At 47.2% G+C, this 13,565-nt stretch overlaps 4 protein-coding genes across 4 annotated transcripts; 2 read left to right on the forward strand and 2 right to left on the reverse strand.

Annotated features, from left to right (window-relative positions):
• Positions 1-4,495: 4,495 nt before the first annotated feature.
• Positions 4,496-4,743, forward strand: PtA15_10A122 (uncharacterized protein; the record flags this gene model as incomplete). Its single annotated transcript, XM_053160267.1, has 2 exons — positions 4,496-4,607; positions 4,697-4,743. The coding sequence occupies 2 exons, from the start codon at positions 4,496-4,498 to the stop codon at positions 4,741-4,743; spliced, it is 159 nt and encodes a 52-aa protein (XP_053024258.1).
• A 938-nt stretch (positions 4,744-5,681) lies between these two features.
• On the reverse strand, positions 5,682-7,654 carry PtA15_10A123 (uncharacterized protein; the record flags this gene model as incomplete). Its single annotated transcript, XM_053160268.1, has 4 exons — positions 5,682-5,939; positions 6,579-7,310; positions 7,446-7,490; positions 7,595-7,654. 4 exons carry the CDS (start codon positions 7,652-7,654, stop codon positions 5,682-5,684), a joined length of 1,095 nt encoding a protein of 364 aa, XP_053024259.1.
• Positions 7,655-8,727: 1,073 nt separating this feature from the next.
• Positions 8,728-9,286, reverse strand: PtA15_10A124 (uncharacterized protein; the record flags this gene model as incomplete). The annotated part of the gene is made up of 3 exons (XM_053160269.1): positions 8,728-8,806; positions 8,888-8,940; positions 9,050-9,286. The coding sequence occupies 3 exons, from the start codon at positions 9,284-9,286 to the stop codon at positions 8,728-8,730; spliced, it is 369 nt and encodes a 122-aa protein (XP_053024260.1).
• Positions 9,287-10,530: 1,244 nt separating this feature from the next.
• PtA15_10A125 (uncharacterized protein) lies at positions 10,531-11,130 on the forward strand (the record flags this gene model as incomplete). The annotated part of the gene is made up of 1 exon (XM_053160270.1): positions 10,531-11,130. The coding sequence occupies one exon, from the start codon at positions 10,531-10,533 to the stop codon at positions 11,128-11,130; it is 600 nt and encodes a 199-aa protein (XP_053024261.1).
• Between the last annotated feature and the right edge of the window lie 2,435 nt (positions 11,131-13,565).

Below are 13,565 nucleotides of genomic sequence, written 5' to 3' on the forward strand. Positions count from 1 at the left end.
GCTTGGTCTGCATCGGAGATCGGAAGGGCTGCTTTCCTCTGGTCGGCAGTCACGAATCATCTTGTTGAAATCCAAGCCGTCGCAGTCCCCAGCAATAAAAGCCCAGCACCAGCGCATCCCGCCAACGATTTCCCAAGTCTCTCTCTCTTCTCTGCATCACAGCCATCAATCCCATTTTTTCTCAACACACCAAACATAAACATTCTTCTCCAAGTATCACCAGAAATCATGATGTCCATCAAACTACTACTCCCGCTTTTCATGTTGATTGTGCTGCAAAGCCAAGCGGTCTATAGCGTGTCGCGCCCGGCAAAATGTCCTAACGCAGATCATGCGCAGGCTATATGCGCTCGTCTGATCTACGACAACGGCTCATTGGTTGGATTCCATGGTAAGCCTTTTGTTCATATGGAACCATGTTTGGCTACACGCGGCTCTTGGAGATCCGGACGGTGATGAAACTTTTGTGGGTTTTCTTCTTATTCATCGCAAAAAGGAGAACAAATCGACGACTGGTTTCATTGCGCTTACGTTGCTAAAAACCAGCAACCTCGGCCCAACATCATCAACATGTGCTGTTGTACCGATTTCAAACTTCCTGTCAGTAGTTCAATTTCCGCCAGGCATTATTTATGGCTGCCTTGGCTCTTTGCGATGTGCTTTGGAATGCAATACAGTCAAAACCGTCTAAGGGCATACCCCTTGGGAGAGGACCATTGGTATGCCCTTAGACAGACTATGCCCATCGAGAAAATACCTCTTAAGGGCATACATATGCCCTTAGAAAAACCTGTGAAAGGGCATAAATCTATGCCCTTAGACAGGTTTTTTTCTGTACATTATTTTACGATAACTGCTTATATTTTTCATGCCAATGCAACTTTCTGTGTGCTATTTACATATGAGAAGAAAGGATAAATCATATCCTGAGAGACAAGAAGAGGTAGAAAAAGAAGGGAGTAGCTTTCCTTCATGCAAGCTGAGCGAGTTCGTCTGGTAGAGCTTCAGAAGTTGACCGGGCTTTTCCTTTGATCGAGTCGGACTTGGGTGGAGGAGCCAAGTTTGGGAGAACTTCAAAGTAATCCTTTATTCCAGCCTGAGTTCCTCCAAAATGAATTTCTTTCAGTAAGTCTTGCTGGAGTTCTTCTAGGTTCGCAATAAGCTCTTTTTGCTTGGGTTCATCTTCAAGGTAAAGGATTGCTTGAGAAACACAGCGAAGCATTTCTGACTTTGAGGGTTGTTTGACGGGTGGTTCAGTCGCTGGTTCGTTGTCGTTTGAATCCTTGCTCTCTTCTCTTCTCTCCTCCTCAATGAGATTGAAGATCTCTTTGTTTGACCAGACTCTAGCTGCCTCGGTATCCTCTCCTTCGGGATTGAGGAGATGGTTAATTGACATGCGATTGACTGGTAGTACTAAACCAATCTGCTGAAGAGTATCAAGTTGTCTTTCAATCAACTTGTTCGTATCTTCCATTGTTTTGTTGACTTCTTCAACGCAATTTTCAGAAGACTGATTGGTGATCTTGGTCACCCCCCAGCAGTTCGAGATTGTAGCTTGAGAAACGTTTGCCCAGGCTTGCGTTGCCATCTTCATTGAAACTAACTGATTGACATTGAAAATGTTGCTGACACTAGTACTAGTGGTGTCCTTGAGCTTGGTGAATACACTGATTGATCACAAGATAGCCTTTTTGCGATAATGCGACTTAAGGCACTTGATTATTCCAGCATCAAGTGGCTGAACATGACTGGTAAGATTGGGTGCAAAGAATTCAACTCGGATGTTGGACACACCATCCTCTGGTACTGTATGTCCGCGGAAATTGTTGACAAGAAGCAAAATGTTTCTTTTTTTGGCTCTGAGCTTTGAGTTCCAAGTAACAAGCCAGCTTTCAAATATTTCCGAAGTCATCCAAGCATTTCCGTTTTTATAGTACTCGTAACCGTATTCACATGCTTGTTTTTTTTTAAAACAACAAGGGCTCTTGTACTTTCCAATGAATAGAATCGGTAACTTCTTGGTTCCGTTGGCGTTGCAAGTGAGAGCGAGAGTCATTTGGGTTTTATTCCCTTTCACGCCGTGGCTTTTGCTGAATGCTAAACCTGTATCAGGAGGCATCCTAGCAAAGAAGATTGTGAGTTTGGAAAAAATATCCGCAAGAAGCAACAGAAGAAGACATACGAGTAAAAAAGGCCAGTTTCATCCATGTTGAAGATATCTCTCAAATAATAATCTTTGGTTATTCCTTTCAGCCTTTCTACCTCAGATTCAACAACAGCAAGATCAGCCGACGCAGCTTTGCCGTGTTTTTGATATGACTTCAGTTGGTGACGTCGCTTGAAATATTCTAGCCAACCTCCGCTGAGCTTCAGCCAGTCTTTGCTTGGTATTCCAGCAAGGCGAGCAAAATCACGCCACTTTGATTTGATGATATTGCCGGTTATCGTCATGTTACAATGGATTGCTTGAGTCATCCATTCAGCAAGCGCTGCTTCAACATTTGGGTAAGAAAGCTGTCTTACTTTCTTTGTAGAATTGTGGGCACTCTGAGAATACTTCAGTCAAATGGATTCTTCAGATTTAAGCCACTTAGAAAGCAGTGGCTGTTTTATGCTGAGGTCAAGATATATATTTTTAAAATGTTCTGCTGTCTTTGACTGGGTTTTTCCGTTCTTGTGGTACCAGTCAAGGACTTCAATCTTCTGACTGTAGCTTGCAATTTTTACTTTTGATTGAGATTGGTTGGGTTTGGAGAATCAACAGCTTTTCTCTTGTTTGATTTCGCAGTTTTCTTGAGATCATCAGCTAGTCTTTTTCCATCGTGTTTTCCGCTCTCGTTTGACTGATTTTTTTTCGTGTCTTTTTTATCGCTCTCAATTGACAAGTTCTTCTTTCCATCTTGCTTGCTACTTTTTGGCTCAGCTGGCGGTTCAAATTCACAAATCTTCCTCATTGTTTGTATTTCTTCCAAATCAAGCTTCAAAGTTGATCCCAAAGATAAGGAATTCAGCCGCACAATCAACTGTTCTGAGTTGACGAGATTGCCATCGCCATCAAGCCACGCTTCTTCCTCATTGGTAAGACCTTGACCTTGATTGATCTTTGATATAAGTTTCGCTTGTTTTGATTTGTATTCAATTTTCATTTTCTTGTAGTGTTCTTCAAGCAAATGGATCTCAATGTCTTCGAGTTCAACTGATGCATCGTCCATGCTGGGCCGGTCAGGAGTGAGATGGAGGTAAGCCGTGTTTCCAACATTTGTGAGGTAAAGTTTTTCATTCTTGCCAAGAAGCTTATAAAAAGAAAACTTGAGTTCTTTGATTGATGGCATGGTGCTTGACTTTGATCAGAAAAATTATTTTTGACAAGCCTGGAGATGATTTTGAAAAAGGAAAACAACTGTTTTCAAGCGATGGCGCCAACAATCCTCATTAAACACTCTCATGGGAAAATTAGGCCCTATGAAGTTGAAAAAAACAAGCATTTTTTGACGGGCGGTATTGACAATCCTCAAACAGTCATGGGAAAAGTATGCCCTTTTGCGGGCTGGGTTTCCCAGATTAGGTATGCCCTATTACGTTATGCGGTATTGACTCAAATTTGGCGCGCCCCGACGCAGGGAGAAGCCTTTGGGTATGCCCTTAAGCAGTTTATGCCCTTAGGCAGGTATGCCCTTAGACGGTTTTGACTGTAAACTGATCAGCAGTGCGCTCTTCGCCTTTTACCTTGGCTGATGCTCACACAGTCAGCTTCTACAATTCAACTCGTGCCAATCGGTGTGGAAAATTACGGCGATAATTGTTTCAACGCCAAAAGTTTTTGTTAGACGCCATAGTTTGTAGTTACATCTCTTCTCATCAAGTGCCTCTCTTGCCTCGCAACGACGTGAATGGACCTTTCAGTCATTTCACTTCCCTCAACACCTCTTTGCCAAGTTCATCCTTCACCCCCCTCATGACTGTTGTCTGCCAGAGTCACTTAAACCGGCCGGCCGAAAGTTTCTCGCGGTCCGGGGAAAAAGGAACAGGGGGCAGATGTCGACTCAACTATCTTCAGGCTGGCAGTCTCTAGCCGTTGGTCACACGGCATGGAGTCAGTGACAATCGTGCGTTGCGACAGTGCCAGAGCGTGCCACAGAAACTCGTCGGCGTTCAGTGGGAATATGGACCTCAGCTTCCAAGGCAGCTGGCAGTGTACCAAATGCGCCATATGATGAGATATGAAGGCAGCTGGCAGTGTACCAAATGCGCAACATGATGAGATATGAACTTCATATCTCATCACATTGCGCATTTGGTACACTGCCAGCTGCCTTTGTATGAAGCACCAAAAAGGATATATAATCTGCTTCATCCAGCTCAATTCCCGATCGCACAACAAACAAACAAACCATAAACTATCCATTTCATAGCCTTCCATCTGGCGAGTCAAGCTCCTAGCCTCCCGTCCATAACATTTATCAAAATGCGCTCTATCCAGCATTTTTTGACCATCATGCTTATTGCAGCCATACATCTCAATGTTGCATCTGCTGTCCCGCTCGGCGACCACAAATCACTTAGCGACGAGAAGAAAGAGCTCCATCCAGAAGCCTCGGGTTTCCCCAGTGAGTAGAATTCTTCATTTGTAATTATCCGCCTGACACCGTAAACTCTCTTGTGTTCTTCATCTGACCTTTTATTTACATCAATACAGGTCACATTCATCCCAGTAATCCTTGTGGTGGCCCGCACCATTGCTAGACCAAGATCACTGGCATCAGGCCGCACAGATCGATTGTTTGATAAAATCGTTGTCCGCTCCCACCTTTCGAAGTCCCCCGTCCATGCTTGGATCTCGACATTTAGAAATGCAAATCATTTGATCCCAACAGTCTTGACTTGTGCACTCTGTCACTGTCCTATTGCTGCCTTCCTGCCAAAATCAACTGACAATGCTATCACCAATTCATGCGCTGCTTACAGATTCTTGATTCCCAAGCAAAGTGATCCTTCAGATTTGTTGCATATAGTCCGCGGTGAAAGCAAGCTATGTTGAGTCTTGACGATTGTTCCTCTCGTCAACATGCAGTGAATATGCCCCTTTCATATTCTTGATGTGAAAACCTGGTTGACGTGAGCAATACACGGGGTTTTTTAACTTGTGTCTCGGTTCGGGCAAAACATCTCTAGCCACTCGTCTGAGCTTCGGAACGGTGCGCCTATGAACCCTAGGGAAGTGTTTATGAGCCGAAGCTGAAAAATGCTAGCTGGCGATGAGCAGAGGCAAGCAACCCTTGGTTGATAGACTCCGTCACAGTCCAGCACTCAGCCCTCGCGCCCCAACGATTCCGAGATTGTACAAGTAAAGTCGATCTCATGTCGGTCAATGGAGGGATAGCTGACGAGGATCTCTCTCGGTGTCATACCAGCCGGGGCGCCGCAGGTGACTCCCCCGGCTTTGTTTTGTGCAATGATGCGTCTTCGAATTCAGTCACTGCTCCTACGCTTCCTATTGTGTCTTCAATGTCAATCGTGGCTCATCATCAACGACGTAGCTCAGATGTATTTCGGCAGAGCTTCTCCCATCTGTTCGGCTCCTCTCCAGAAATAAAACGCCCAAGCATACATTCCTCTCGTGAACTCCATCAGGCCTTCAATCCCAGCAGATCTCAGCGTTTTCGACATCCACCAATATCTCGCTACAAGTACCACCATTCGACAACATGGTGTCCACCAAACTGATTCTCCCGTTTTTCATGTCGATTGCGCTCGGCAGCCAGGCGGTCCATGTGGACTCTGAGATTGAGCGAGGGCTGGCCCAGGGGCCCTTGCTGAGGCTGCCCAGCCGGGCCCCTCGGCCCAGCGGCCCGGGGCCGTGGGGCCCGCGGGCCCGGCTGGGCAGCCTCAGCAAGGGCCCGCAGCGCTGGCCATGCCGCAGCATCAGGGCCAACGTTGCCCTAATGCTGCGGCATAGGGCAAGTGTCCCCCGCCGGGGTGCCAGAAACATGCGTTGCCAAAACTAGCAACAACAAGTCCTGTAACCAGGCCTGTAACCAGGCCGCCAAATCCATGATTAGTTGGCAAATTGTTATGTAGACGTTACCAACAATGAAAGGTAGATCATGTTAATGATCAACAATGAAATGAAGATGAGCAATGACGTTGCTTAGCCCGAGATGAGCCACATGAACATGGAGGACATTTGTCTCCTTTGCCGCTGAGTACCCAGGCAAAGGAGGCAAAGGTACCGACTTGCAAATTCGGAGGCATTATTGCCTTTCTATAAGACCATTGAGCTATCCGCTTTACCCACCCTCTCGCAAAATCACATCTTATTTCCTCCAAATCCGGCTATCTTCTTGCTTCTTGCATCTGTGCATCTGCTCCTTAATTCATAACAACTCACTTTTTGCACGCATGATTTTGACCACTCCTAATGTAACGAGCGTATCGATTCAACAATCAAGAAACCACAACATGCAACCCAAATACAACAGCTGTCTGAAAGTCTTACTGCCCACTCATCTTCGCTGCTTCTTTACCCTGAGACCAACACAAACGTTCTCAATACCCCCCAGCATTTCCCAACAACTCACCCTCAATGACTCCATCTCCGTGACCTCTGGGTTCGCCAAGAAGTCTGCTTTATGATCCTTGTGGGTAATGAAGCCTTGTGCCGCCTTTAGAGCGTTGAAACCCGCTTGTTGTAGCCGGTCGATGATGATGTCGACTTCTTCTCGTGGTAGGGACTGGACAACCGATATTCCGGGCATGTCAACTTCTCTTGACTTTGGCGCCTTCGGGCATCGTACAACAACGGACTGTTGGATACTTTCGGAGGCCCTCCTGAATGTCCACATCCACTCCGGAGAGGTTTTTTTGGCGATCATCCGCCGGTTCTCAATGAATTTGAGTAAATCAATTGTTTGCTGCAAGGCGTCGAGGGCGGAAGCAGACATATTTGTGAGGTGCCGGAGTACTTTGTTGGGGTTCAAAAGCGGTCCACTGCTGGGAACCGGAGTGGGGATTACCGGGCAGATGGGTTTCTTTGCCAATGATTGAAGAAACAAAGCAAAATCTTCGTTGTTCATCAGTGGCTTGTCAACTTCAGTGTCTTCTGCGCTTGGCTCCGGTCCATCACGCGAGGACTGAGGCTCGTTGATTCGGCGCTTCTTTGATTGTTTGGTCGTTTGCCCGCCGGTTGGAGCTGTGTTGCCCGGACCATTCGGTGGCAGCTCCCGACGGAATGATCCATCAGGGGCCCAGTCGTTGAGGTTCATGCGCGGCTGGGGAGGTGGTGATGCCTGCTCGACAAACTCGGTGGCGTTCTTGACCACAAGCAGCTTGTAGTGCTTAGCAAGGTAGAACATGTGCTTGCAGGTGCTACCGTACTGCACAAAATATTCGCACGTACAGCTTTGAATTTGTCCCAGCTCATCTTCGTCTCGTAGTATGTACTGCACCATGTAGGCTTTGGTTGCAGGGGATGTGAACGAAAAAATACAGAACTATAGAACAGTAGCCAAATAAGTCAGCGAGTGTACGCGTGTGTCTTGCTAAGCAAGCAAACCACGCGAAGAGACATACATGCATGAGTGGGAGTCTGCCTGACTTTGATGCCAAGTAGTTGCATGATTGCTGGGGTATATTCGTCCGCCTTCGCTTTCGCCATGTCTTGAAATTTGTTTGTCCGTTGGCGCTTGATCCCTTTGGCTACCTGAATGTGTGTAATGAGATAAGCGGTTTGAACTCGGTCGGCAAGAATTTGAATGACTTTGTCGATCCGGTGGCGGCTGTCTTGCACATTGAGGTAGTAAGTCTTGAGGATCTTGTGCCATGCCTCAACATAATTGTTGGTATGTATGCCCTGATGAGGTTTCTGCAAAGCAAAAATAGGCAAAGAAACTAGTCAATATCTAGCGAGATGGTACGGGCGAACAAATGGTGACTTACCGAGCAATAAGCCATAGCCCAATGGACGATGTTTGGCGCCCATTGTGTTTGAACGTACTCGACGAAAGATATACTGACAGTTAACCATTTACCGTAGAGTACCTGCAGGCCCCCTTCTGGGTCTTGCTCGTCATACATGATCTTGCGAAAATCAGCCACGGCCTCCTCCGCCTCCACCTTGTCGTTTAGGTGGAACTGTGCCTTGTTCTTGAATGCCTTGAGTACATGAAAGATGCACCAGTATAGGCTTGGTGCTTGACTGCCAAGGTCTTGGTAAACGGATCTCACGCCATTCCTGATCGCTAGGGCACAATCACTCATGAATGCGCATGGGGTGAAACCTGTGGAGTCTCGGAGCCACTTAACAACTGATTGAATTGGCTCGCTATATGACACATAAGTTACATGTGTAGACAGGTGTTAGCGGGGATGCTTGTGTGGGGAAAAACAAAGCCGGAAGCTACACTCACATGGCGGCAGAAGCGGTGAACGCCCAGCATACAGGAAGTCCCTTGCCAACGACGGGGTCTTGGATCATGAACGTGTACAGACTGAATTTGCGGCCATCTGAAAGTGATGTATTGTCGCTCGAGTTGTGTGTACTGTCCACCATGATCATGCCCTGGCTGTGTTCGAGCATTTGTTCCTTTTGCCACTGTGATTGGAATGCAAATACAAATTTGGCTGAGTCTTCTGAGATGGGGAGAAATGTATTCCAACCCTGGTCCCGCAGTTTCTGATTCCACAATGCGGTGGACTTGAACGGGTTGGGGTCGCGCCTGGCCAGTACAGCTATTCGGGTTGCAACAAGATATCGAAACCGGTCAAGCTTGAGATTTCCGGCTTCCAACTTGATCCCGCGGCCGCGCATCTGGTTGACAAAGTGAGAGAGGCAAGGCGGTGGTCAATAGGATGTGCGGAAATTGAACGGAAAATGAAATTGAGAACCTACAGCAGCAATTTCTGGGCAATTTGCCAGGGCCTATATCGCCTTCCAGCCAAGCCCTGCAAGGACACGTTTGGTGAGCCAGTTGTCCAACATCTTGGGGATTCGATTGGCAGCAATCTCCTCCTTTGAGAAAGGGTTGTGGTTGTGTTGCCAGTGCCATTCAACTCGGAGGGAGTTGCTCTGGACGTCGTGAAAGATGCTGAACTTGCTCTGGCAGCCGCATTTCCGGGATAAGGTGTGCTGCTTCCTTGAGTTGGGGACTGGGATGTGGACTCCGCCGCGCGGGCACTTGAGGTCGATCCGGAAGTGGTTCTTGATGGGACAACCCGTTCGGCCAGCTTTTGTCTTGCTTGACTTCTCTTTAGGCGATTGCTGAACACTCCAATAGACGGTTGTCTGCATTGCTGTCACAAATGCATCGGCATCGGCTCGCGTGCACCCGGGTATGGTAAATCAATGGATGGGTTGAGGAAAGGAAGGGGCAGTTGCATTGGTGATTCGAATCATGCGCAAGGAATTTGGAATCAAGGGCGCGGATGGTTGGACTGGTACCTCTTGAGAGTTTTGTCATAGCTATCATACGGCTAAAAACCGTTGATAAATTGTATCTATCGTTGGATAAAAGCCGAAAACAGGCGGAGCTGACCGGGCCAGCTCTTTTCAGTCTGAATTTTCACAAGCAGCTCAGCCCTGTCACACTCGCCACAGCCAGCTCATCCGTCTTGCTCAAAAAAATCGCAAGAGCTGACCGGGCCAGCTCTTTCACAAGAGCTGACCGGGCCAGCTCTTTCACAAGAGCTGACCGGGCCAGCTCTTTCACAAGAGCTGACCGGGCCAGCTCTTTCACAAGAGCTGACCGGGCCAGCTCTTTCACAAGAGCTGACCGGGCCAGCTCTTTCACAAGAGCTGACCGGGCCAGCTCTTTCACAAGAGCTGACCGGGCCAGCTCTTTCACAAGAGCTGACCGGGCCAGCTCTTTCACAAGAGCTGACCGGGCCAGCTCTTTCACAAGAGCTGACCGGGCCAGCTCTTTCACAAGAGCTGACCGGGCCAGCTCTTTCACAAGAGCTGACCGGGCCAGCTCTTTCACAAGAGCTGACCGGGCCAGCTCTTTCACAAGAGCTGACCGGGCCAGCTCTTTCACAAGAGCTGACCGGGCCAGCTCTTTCACAAGAGCTGACCGGGCCAGCTCTTTCACAAGAGCTGACCGGGCCAGCTCTTTCACAAGAGCTGACCGGGCCAGCTCTTTCACAAGAGCTGACCGGGCCAGCTCTTTCACAAGAGCTGACCGGGCCAGCTCTTTCACAAGAGCTGACCGGGCCAGCTCTTTCACAAGAGCTGACCGGGCCAGCTCTTTCACAAGAGCTGACCAGGCCAGCTCTTTCACAAGAGCTGACCAGGCCAGCTCTTTCACAAGAGCTGACTGGGCCAGCTCTTTCACAAGAGCTGACCGGGCCAGCTCTTTCACAAGAGCTGACCAGGCCAGCTCATTTCAGTGTGAATTTTCACAAGCAGCTCAGTGCTGTAACGCTTGCCACCCAACCAGCTCATCCATCTTTCTCAAACCATTCACAAACACCAAAGATCACAAGCTCTATTCAGCCCACCAACAAAACACGTCACAGCAGCTCACATAATTAATCAGAATGGTCACAACTCGCTCGTCAAACGACATATCCACACAACCACAGACCACACCTGGCAGTACTCGTGGAGGACAAAGCTCGGTCCATGGACAAGGACAGCCCTCAACTCGTGGACAAGGACAGCCCTCAACTCGTGGACGAGGACAGCCCTCAACTCGTGGACGAGGACAGCCCTCAACTCGTGGACGAGGACAGCCCTCAACTCGTGGACAAGGACAGACCTCAACTCGTGGTGGAGGAATAACAACCCGTGGTGGAGGGAATGCAACTCACGGAACAGGACCTTCTGATCGTGGCCAAGAAGGTTTGGATGAACGACCAAGTCCTAGTCACCCCCTGGGCACCAACCACAATCCCAAAGAGCAGAATGAGAACAAAGAAGCAATAGGTTTCACTCTGGACAATTTTCAAAATCACTTGGATCGATGGACCATCCCCTCCCTCCGGAAGGTGTTGAACAGGCGAAAGAAGAACGCAAACCGGATCCCAACTGACGTTCAGGAGGTCCTTAACTTCCAGAAGACAAATTACACTAAGATCAAGCTGATGCTTGCTTTAATTGGCCGAGTATCAGAGAAAACCATTAATAATTGGCTGTGAGTGATTTAAAACAACTGAAAAACTCATCAGACAAGATTTAAACTGACTGAAATTTATAATTCTTGCTCAGCGGAGAAGGAAAACCATCCCGCGAAGCAAGCAGCTATGGCCGATTTCTGGCGTTTAGTTTGAAAAGTGCCGAGACACCAGGTACTCTTTTTCTTTCACATTTCAATTGGAGAGGTGCATCAAAAGTCTTACATTCTGCCCTTTAGTTCCACCAAAGGGATGCTCCATAGGATGGGACGAAAGGAACAAAAAACTCGGCCAAGCATGGAAAATGCTTAATGAAGAACAACAAACAGTGTTCAGCAAGAGGGTGTTTGCTCACTTCTCTAAATTACCAATAAATTCCTACAACCATGATGAGGACAACGAGGAGAGTGATGATGAAAGTACGGGTGATGATTCCAATGAACAACGACCAGAATCCAAGGATCCTCTCAACACAGAAGAAAAGGATCTATACGAACCCCTTTATGATGAACTTGTCAACCATGAAAAAGTCTTGTTTGTTTCTGGTCAACTTGCCGATAAAGGATCAGCAACAGGGTCACAAGCCCTGAAACAAATCCTCCAATTAAACTCTCAGGTCAGTGATAGGCCCCACAAAGAACAATGCATACACATTGCTGACTATTATCACCCAGCTTTTTACCATTGCAACTGTTTACAACTTGAATGTTTATTTGTTAGCGGCAACCTGATATCCAGGAGCTGACAGTTTTTGCAAGGAACTCGGTAACGATCCCCACTGGCTTTCCGTGGCACAAAAACGATGGAAAGCCAAGGAAACATATGAAGCGTACAGCCATGGAAGGGAAGTTCAAGAAATAGTGGACGAATGCTCTGGTTCCAATCCTACAGCAGCAAAAAAACAAAAGAAGGCCGATATAATACGCTCCAATCTTTGTGCCGAATTGAATAAACTACTAGGTAAGGGTTTTTTTTTGTTTTTCCTCTTGGGAAAGGGTTCATCTTCATGTTTTTTTCCGTTAATCATTTTAATACATACATGTAATCCCGCAGCTCAAGCACTTGGACGAGAGAAGGCAAGGTTCCCCAAACAGGAAGACCCAGTGACCTCCCTCACCCGGTCCTATCCTACTGTCAAGATTTTACAAATGGAAGGGTCTCAGTTAACATCTGAAAAACTTGCAGTAGGGTTAGAGCGTATGGTATCTGAGAACCGTCAAATATGGCTGGCTGACATTCAAAATGGGGATTTTCAAATTGTCCCAAATACAAATGCTACTTCTTAGTTCATACATTGTGTCCCAGAGACAACATCTATCAATAAATTATGCCACATATTTTCAAATCACCAATGGCTCAAATATGATGTTCTTTATTTTTAGGGGCTTGATTAATCGACTCCCAATATTTTGACTTCCGACTCCCAAAATGGGTTTACGTCCTGGGGACCCCAAAATGACGTCCTCCCCGGGTCCCCAGGACCAAAAATTGACCCCGGGATTTTTTGGGAGTTGGAAGTCAAAAATACAAATATGAAAAGGGAGTCGGACATTTAATTTCTCCGCCCCTGATTTATTATTTTCATACCCCCTGCGGGGGAGTCGGAGCGCCAATTCCCCGCGCGAGGACGGGAGTCGATCCCCTAATCAGCTTTTGGGGAGTCGGTGCGACAATATTGCCACGTCAACCATCCCCAACCGCGACTCAACCCGAACCGCCCACGCACAGGTACGCACGCCGCACACGCCTCCACACGCACGCCACCCGTCCGTCGACCACTCGATCGTTCCCCGCGCACGCAGACCAGGCCGTTTTTTCGTACAGCTTGTATAGATTGTTCAATATGTCGTCCAGCCCGCTTCCCCTCACAAAAATCTCGTCTCCAGCCCCTCAAAACGATGCTCTGGACCCTGAGCTTATGAAACTCACTCAAGATATATTACTAGCTCACAAGAAAGACCTTCAAGACAAGCAAACCACCCAAAAAGACAAACAAGATCTAGATCAACAACAGGAAGATGAAACCAACAAAGAAGAAGAAGAAAATCAAGAAAAAATATATGAAGAACTGAAGGCTGATGTACTTTTAGATTCATACTTAAATCTGCTAGAAAAAAATGTCTCTGATGTAGATAGTACTCAAAGTAATAAAAAAACTAAAAATGAAGACCCAAAAAAAATTGCTGAAAAATCTGATGAAAATAATGAAGAAGGAGAATATGACTCAGAAGACAAAGAAAATCCGTGCGCTGCTGCCGCTGAATTCGTGGAAAATTTTGATCAAGATACGTTTGAGGTTAATCCGGCAAATGGGGAGCCTTTGTGGTCATTCCCAGTGCCCGCCAATGGCCAATATGAAACTCTAGACGAAATCTCCGCCGCGCTTAGGGATTTTGCCATTCGTCACGGGTACGCGGTTGGAACCAGAAGGAGTGTTAAAGGTAAAAGTAAAACCTTCA

The sequence above is a fragment of the Puccinia triticina genome, chromosome 10A, assembly GCF_026914185.1.
Source record: "Puccinia triticina chromosome 10A, complete sequence".
NCBI classification, from domain to species: domain Eukaryota; kingdom Fungi; phylum Basidiomycota; class Pucciniomycetes; order Pucciniales; family Pucciniaceae; genus Puccinia; species Puccinia triticina.